We start from the raw sequence: 8,035 nt of genomic DNA, 5'->3' as shown, positions 1-8,035 counted from the left end.
GGGGGTAAAAGATTCACCATAACAATTCCTCTCATGATTTAATACACCTCTATAAAGGAGCAGATGAAGGGTGGAGGAGGCTGCAGATGTACAAGAAACAAAGCCACAGACAGAGCTGTCGGTGGGGATTATTGTTGGTTTGGTGTGTACGTGTGAGTGTGTATTTGCTAAGATCTATATATATTTGTGTATGAACTTTTCTCTCTCGTTTATTATATTGTTTTGTGTACAATGTTTATATATTCTGTTGTGCTGCTGCAAGTAAGAATGTCATTGTTCTATCTGGGACATACAACATTTACAATTACAGTGGGGTGAGTCAGACAAGAGACCTCCCTGCTGACACAAGTAGAGGGCAAGGCAGGGAGGGAGGGCCACGGTGCTGACAATATGCAATCCATGTGTAACCAACGATGAATGAAGATTTCTACGAGGGCAGGGCCTCTTGTACCACGACAGCTGAGTGATTGTACTTCAGCAAGTTAATATTTAAGACCTGTAATGTTTATTGACATTACAAAATCAATGTAAAATAAACAGTTTTTAACATGTAAAGTGTCAGGGGTTTTGAGAAGGTGGTGTTTAACAACTGTTAACGTGGTTTTCTGCCGTTGCAATGATCCCCAGGGCAGCAGTGCCCGTCACCCCTACTGGTTAGCAGCCTGCTTTTTCTGGGGTACCTTCACGATGGTCAGTTTCTTGACCATGTTGGAGCTGGCCTTCATGGTGATGTCATGCTCAATCTTGTTCCTGATAGCGACCTCCAGTTCCTGCAGGGGAAGGTCAGAAACCAGAGGTCAGACACCTGCCGTACTTAACCCACTCATACCTTTACATAGGTTTATTATTGGTGTGCCGAGCTACAGTGAAGAGCTTTGTTTTGCATGCTATCCAATCAAATCAGGGAATAGTACACATTAATACAATCAAGCCGATCTCAAGTACAATAGAAGGAGCATCTATCTCCAGCTCATCCTTGCTCACTGGCTACATCTGCTGGCAGAACGACAGCACTGCAGGTGTGAACATTCATCCAGGGTGACACCAATCGATCACGACACAAAACGTCACCTGTTACTTTTCTCCAGAGATGCTGTCCATGCTGTCTGACCCGCTGAGTTACTACAGCTTGTCACAAAAAGACCAAACTACGCTGCTAATTAGAGAATATTTAGCCCGCGCCCCGCTCCAATCCCTGTATCCACCTTGAACCCCAGACTCTGTCAGACACTGGGCACCGCTGCTCGCAGGGGAAGGGAACACTGAGAGGAAGAGTTTCATCCCCTCGGTTGCCAGAACGGCAGGAACGTGAAACCTGCTGATGGGAGCAGCTGAAGGGAAGAGGGAATGTGGATAAACATGGACGGCTACTTGGGCTGTGCTGAGAGATGCCAGACAGGAGCGGGAGTGTGGATTGGATGGCACAAATAGCCTGGTTCTGGCCTTACATTCTCCACAAGGCAACAGAGTTTTAGTTTAGTTAATTGTACCGAGGTTCAGGGAAAAGCTTTTTGTTGCGTGCCCAGTCAGCATAAAGACTATACATGATTACAATCAAGTCGTCCACAGTGTACAGATACAGGATAAAGGGAATAATGTTTAGTGCAAGATAAAGTCAAGTAAAATTCGATTAAAGATAGTCTGAGAGTCTACAGTGAGGTAGATGGGAGGTCAGGACCGCTTTCTAGTTGGTGAGAGGACGGTTCAGCAGCCTGATTACACACTTCTCTACCTCTTGCCTGATGGGAGACGATGAGGTTGGTTTGGATGATGGTCCGGGCTGCGCCATTCCACCCACTCCCCCCTTTCTGCACCCTCCAGACAGAGGAGAGACACCCTCCTCATCAGTCTCATCCCAAAGCTGTGTTTCCGCTGTAACTTGGTGAGTATCAGGGGCACAGAGTGAGTGGCATCGAATGAGCTGCAGACACACTCTGTCCCTGCACCGTGCGTTGCTTCAACTCTGCACAAGACTGGAGGGGCCGGGGTGGTGGGTACGGTTCTAATGTCACATTACAGGAAGCAGTGGCAGCAAGAGAGGGCATGAATGCCACACAGACTCACTGTGAGCGAGACCTAGCCGCACTCATCAGGAAGGTCCACGTATTCTGTTTCAAAGCTTGATAATGATATTCTATGACAGACACTGTCGTGATGACACTGCCCCAACAGGGATAAATTCCCAAGTAAATACCTTCTTCAGTTTCTGTTGTTTAATCACATGCTTCTTTTTGGGAGCAATTACTCGCCCTAATGGGATAAAGAAACATCAAGAGAATTATCAACTCAATAGATCTTCCCAGTGCAACATCTTATACAGAATCCCGCACGGTTTATTAACATGTTCAGGCAGAACAGGTAAACTGTACTCATGCACCACACACGGAGGTACACAAAATTGCTGGGGAAACTCAGCGGGTGCAGCAGCATCTATGGAGCGAAGGAAATAGGCGACGTTTCGGGCCGAAACCCTTCTTCAGCTAGTTCCTTCGCTCCATAGATGCTGCTGCACCCGCTGAGTTTCCCCAGCAATTTTGTGTACCTTCGATATTCCAGCATCTGCAGTTCCCTTTTGAACACCACACACACGGAGATTGTCTTTGCCCTGCGAGTATCAGCCTCAGCTTTGTGGAAGCAAGGGGGCAGAGGATCAGGTGGACAGGTACAGGTGTAGAGGGACGTGGGCCAGACGCGGGCAGGTGGGACTGGTGTAGATGGGGCATGTGGGCCAGTGTGGGCAAGTTGGGCCGAAGGGCCTGTTTCCACGCTGTGTCACACTGTGACTGTGACCCCCCCCTCTCCCCCTCACCCCCTCACCCCCTCTCCCCGCTCACCTCCCTTCCTGGGCCCGCGCCCACCTCCACCACCTCCTCTCTCTCCGCCGCCCGGGCGCTTCGGCGCCGCCAACTTGAACCGTCCCTGCGCCATGACACGAGCGGGTCACGGGGAGGTCAGCGCGCGTCGCCTGTCGGGAGTGAGGTCGGATCTCGGCGCATGCCGGGAGAGAGGAGGTCAGCACGCGGCGCCTGCAGGGACAAGGAAGGTCAGACCTCGGCGCATGCCGGGAGAGAGGAGGTCAGGCCGCGGCTCTTGCCGGGAAAGAGTAGGTCGGCACGCAACGCATGCCGGGAGAGAGGAGGTCAGGCCGCGGCTCTTGCCGGGAAAGAGTAGGTCGGCACGCAACGCCTGCCGGGAGTGAGGTCAGCCGCGGCTCTTGCCGGGAAAGAGTAGGTCGGCACGCAACGCCTGCCGGGAGTGAGGTCAGGCCGCGGCGCCTGCAGGGACAAGGAAGGTCATATTGTGGCATCACAGATTATAAAGGCGCGGGGGTCATAGGGGTCATGGGGCAAGGACGGGGCATGGTGGGACAGAGACAACAAATACACCGTCCAGGCCCTTCGGCCCACAGTGTCCGTGCTGACCACAATGTCAGGTCAACCTGGTCTCTGCCTCACCTGGCCAGTATTAGTCGTAGAGCACGGAAACAGGCCATTCGGCCCAACTTGCCCACACTGGCCAACATGTCCCAGCTACACCAGTCCCACCTGCCCGCGTTTGGTCCATATCCCTCCAAACTTGTCCTATCCATGTACCTGTCTAACTGTTTCTTATACATTGAGATAGTCCCAGCCTTAACTACCTCCTCCGGCAGCTCGTTCCATACACCCACCACCCTCTGTCAGTAAAAGTCACCCCTCGACTTCCTATTATATCTTTCCCCCTTCACCTTGAACCTGCATCCTCTGGTCCTCGATCCCCCCACTTTCGGCAAGAGACTCTGTGCGTCTACACGATGCTATTGTTAGAGTTTCAGTGAGGGCGAGGATTACACACCAGACATTCGGCATCTGCAGTTTAAAGCAGGAGGCCATTCAGTCCCTCATCCATATGCTTGAACCTAGCCCCTGTCCTTTCAACTATAAAAGCACTAATCCTACCTTACTTCCCTCCACATTTTTATTAGTTCAGCCAAACAAAATAAGCCAGTTTGTTGAAGAGTACACGGGTGTTTTAATCAAAATGAAACGACCCATGCAAGGGCTGGAGTTCAAGCTGTGATGCATCCTCTTTAGAGGAGATGTGACTGAAGGGTTCTTGTTGGGCAGCTCGGGAATATGGACAGAAGTCCCACACTGGCCGTTTTCCAGTTCTTCCCATCTCTGCGCTGAAGGAAAGAAACAAAACAAAGCACTGGAAATACGCAACAGACCCAGCGGATGCTCAGCCATCGTGACGAGCAGACACCCGTAGACAGCGGAACTGTGGAGATAGTGATGAAGAGAGGGAAGTCTGAAGAAGGGTCTCGAAACGTCACCCATTCCTTCTTTCGGGAGATGCTGCCTGACCCGCTGAGTTACTCCAGCATTTCGATTTAAACTGGCATCTGCAGTTGGTTCCTACACAAGAGAGGGAAGTGGCTGTAACTGAACCATAGGAGGGCCAGACTCCACTGACCTATTCCTGCTTCTCTTCCTCGTGAAGATTCCCATCACAAAACCAGCTCAGGGGTGCACGACGATCCTTGCCTTGGGGGGGGGGGGGGGGGGGGGGGGGGGGGGGGAACGGAAGAGCAAGTTTGGAATTCGTACGGAAAGAAACGTGGAAGAGGCAGGAAGGGTGAGGGATGTCGTGCAGCTTCCGGGGACCACGGCTCAGGAGATGTGCTGCGTCTTCTCAGTGAGGACTTTCTGAAGATCTTGAGGGCTGTGGACTCCAAATTCGGTGATGATCGCCCCTGTGATCAGGCTGTGGGGTGTGATGTCAAAGGCGGGGTTCCACACACCCACCCCTGCAGAGAAAGAATAAAACCTTCACAAACTGAAGCTTTTACATCACATTATCATCCTCCTGCTTGATCCTCACAGTACCAACTTGACTGGAAGGATGCAGAGAGGATGACTGGCAGCCCTTTATCCAGGGCACAGGGTCTTACACTAGGGGGCTGAGGTTTAAGTTGGGCGGGTGGGGGGGGGGGAGAGAGATATTGAAAGGGCACTTGGCAGAGGAACTTTTCCACACAGGTGGGTGAATGGAACGAGGTGCTGGAGGAGGTGGTTGAGGCTGGGACTAACACAATGTTTATGACATTTAGACCGGTGCATGGAGGACAGGTTTAGAGGGATGTGGACCAAACGCAGGCAGGTGGGGTTCGTGTAGATGGGGCATCTTGATCGGCATAGCCAAGTCGGGCCGAAGGGCCTGTTTCCTAGCTCCATGATAATGATTTCTTGGAGAATCTGGAAATAAGGGTCACACCCCACCCCTCCCACCCCAACCCCCTCCCCTCACCCCACCTCACCACCGGCTGGTGCCACACTCCCCCATAGTGACCCCTGACCCTCCACACGCCCCCTTACAGTGACCCCTGACCGCCACACTACCTACCGCAACTCGACGGGTCAGGGTCGGGACACTGACCGGTGGTCAGTCATGCAGTGTGGTGCTGGGCTGGGGTCAGAGGGGAGGGTCAGGGCACTGACCGGCAATGGGTCAGTGGTCACTCACCGGGTGCGGCCACGTGGACACCGTTGATGTGGGTGAGCTCGTTGGCCGGACGCTCCTCCACTGGGATGTGGTGACCAGAGTCCAGGCTGAGGTCACATGACTGGCTGGGGGCGGCCACATAGAAGGGGATGTGGTGGTGCAGGGCCACGATGGCCAGCTGGTACGTCCCCACCTTGTTGGCTGTGTCTCCATTGGCAGCAATCCGGTCAGCACCCACCACCACCGCTGCAGGGAGGGGGGGGGGGGAGCAGGTGTGTCGTGGTTTGGGTGGGGGGGAGTGGGGAAAGAGCAAGGGGTGAGGTAGGAGGGTGGTGGGGGGAGAGAGAGTGACAGATTAGCCAAACAGAGACACAAGGAACTGCAGAAGCTAGAATCTTGAGCAAAACACAAAGTGCTGGAGGAACTCAGCGGCTCAGGGAATGGCGGCGGGTAGACTGGTCACACACACCAGTGTCCAGCCTGGCCTGAATCCCAGTGTCCAGCCTGGTCAGTGTACCCATTCCATCCACACCTCACATAATCAAAGACCATGAGAGAAAGGCCGGGGCTGGAGAGGTGTTTGGGGCAGCTGCTCCATGCTGGGACCCACCTGTGATGGAGGCTGGCACTGGCTCTGTGCAGGGACCCACCTGTGATGAAGGCAGGGGCTGGCTCTGTGCTGGGACCCACCTGTGATGAAGGTTGGGGCAGCTGCTCCGCGCTGGGACACACCTGTGATGAAGGTTGGGGCAGCAGCTCCGCGCTGGGACCACCTGTGATGATGGCTGGGGCTGGCTCCGTGCTGGGACCCACCTGTGATGGCCAGGGCTGGCTCTGCGCTGGGACCTACCTGTGATGAATATTGGGGCAGCAGCTCCGCGCTGGGACACACCTGTGATGGCCAGGGCTGGCTCCGCGCTGGGACCCACCTGTGATGTGCTTCTCCTTCATGGCCACGGCAGCCATGCTGTCAGTGATGAGCGTGGCGGGGATCTGCTCGTAGGTCAGCTCGAAGGCGGTCAGCCGCGCCCCTTGGTTGTACGGCCGTGTCTCCGTGCAATAGACGTGCTCCAGACGATCCAGGGCCCAGAGCGATCGGATCACACCTGAGGCACAGCACACTCTTTAGTATAGAGATACAGAGCTGAAACTAGCCCTTCGGCCCATCGAGTCCGTGCTGACCAGCGATCCCAGCATACTAGTTTATCGATGAATGCAGGAGATGTGTATGAGATCTGTACTGGAGGGACAGTGTACTTTGTGCTGTGTCTCTAGGGACAGGGAGGGTGAGGGTGATTAACCTACAAACCTGTACGTCTTTGTAGTGTGGGAGGAAACCGGAGCACCCAGAGAAAACCCACGTGGTCATAGGGAGAATGTACAAACTCCGTACAGACTGCACCAGTGGTCAGGATCAAGCCCGAGTCTCTGGCGCTGTGAGGCAGCAACTCTACCGCTGTGCCACCAGTGCCGGAGTTTGTACATTCTCCCGATGACCATGTGGGTTTCCTCTGGGTGCTCCGGCTTCCTCCCGCCCTAAATCTCAGAGCTGGCATTCTCAGAGTAATTCAGTATTGTGACACGAGTAAAGGCTATGATCATGAAACTGACAAGACTTAACACAGCTTGTCCCAAGCCCTAGTTCAATAAGTGCTGTGTTTGCAAATATCGCTGGCATCTGTGTTGTGAAAAGTGAGGCATCGATGTTAAAACAGGGACAGCAGGAAATACAAGGGATGATCTCAAACTTCTCTTCCTCAACGTGTAATAAGACTCTACTGCTACGCAATTGTGCCATCCCAAACATTTAGAAACAGTAACAGAAAAATTGGTGCAGGAGTAGGCCATTCGTCCACAATCAGTACCCCGTTCCTGCTTTCTCCCCATATCCCTTGATTCCGTTAGCCCGAAGAGCTAAATTTAACTCTCTCTTGAAAACATCCAGTGAATTGGACTCCACTGCCGTCTGTGGCAGAGAATTCCACAGATTCACAAAAAGTTTTTCCTCATCTCAGTACTAAATGGCCTACCCCATATTAATATGAGGTGAGTGTGGAGACCCGTTCAACACTTACCCAGAGCGGTTCCGTAGCCTGCCGTGGCCAGGGAGCCCGTGTTACAATGAGTCAGGATGGTCACCTTGTCTGTTGTGGCCATGGACAGAATGTGCTGGGCACCGTGTGACCCAATACTGTGGTTGTCCCTGATGTCCTTCTCCAGCATCGACTCTATTCTGCAAATCAAACTTCCATTGGGAAGACAAGATGGTTTAGTCAGGATGGTTTCGTCATGAGGGGAATAGATTATCTAGAATCTCTTGCCCAGAGTAGGGAAATCAAGGACCAGAGGACATAGGTTTAAGGTGAAGGGGAAAGATTTAATAGGAATCTGAGGGGTAACTTTTTCACACAGAGTGTGGTGGGTGTATGGAACGAGCTGCCAGAGGAGGTAGTTGAGGCTGGGATTATCCCAACGTTTAAGAAACAGGCACATGGATAGGGCAGGTTTGGAGGTATAGGGACCAATCGCGGGCAGGTTGTGGGAGTAGTGG

General features: G+C 53.1%; 2 protein-coding genes across 2 annotated transcripts in view; both read right to left on the bottom strand.

Annotated features, from left to right (window-relative positions):
* Window positions 1-482: 482 nt before the first annotated feature.
* c35h19orf53 (chromosome 35 C19orf53 homolog) lies at window positions 483-2,993 on the bottom strand. Its single transcript, XM_033050942.1, has 3 exons — window positions 2,835-2,993; window positions 2,195-2,250; window positions 483-770 (listed from the first exon to the last, which is right to left on the bottom strand). Exons 1-3 carry the CDS (start codon window positions 2,926-2,928, stop codon window positions 648-650), a joined length of 273 nt encoding a protein of 90 aa, XP_032906833.1. The 5' UTR covers window positions 2,929-2,993; the 3' UTR covers window positions 483-647.
* A 994-nt stretch (window positions 2,994-3,987) lies between these two features.
* The window catches only part of mri1 (methylthioribose-1-phosphate isomerase 1), a 6,095-nt gene continuing 2,047 nt past the window's right edge, over window positions 3,988-8,035 (bottom strand). Inside the window, exons 3-6 of the mRNA XM_033012308.1 lie at window positions 7,560-7,729; window positions 6,414-6,590; window positions 5,506-5,730; window positions 3,988-4,789 (exon numbers count right to left, since the gene is read on the bottom strand). Of these exons, the coding sequence (XP_032868199.1) occupies window positions 4,653-4,789; window positions 5,506-5,730; window positions 6,414-6,590; window positions 7,560-7,729 (709 nt within the window). The 3' untranslated portion in view covers window positions 3,988-4,652. The remainder of the gene's footprint in view (window positions 4,790-5,505; window positions 5,731-6,413; window positions 6,591-7,559; window positions 7,730-8,035) is intronic.

This window comes from Amblyraja radiata, chromosome 35 (assembly GCF_010909765.2).
Source record: "Amblyraja radiata isolate CabotCenter1 chromosome 35, sAmbRad1.1.pri, whole genome shotgun sequence".
NCBI lineage: Eukaryota > Metazoa > Chordata > Chondrichthyes > Rajiformes > Rajidae > Amblyraja > Amblyraja radiata.
Note: the sequence above shows the minus strand (reverse complement) of the source record. Positions and strands in the feature narration are given on the sequence as shown.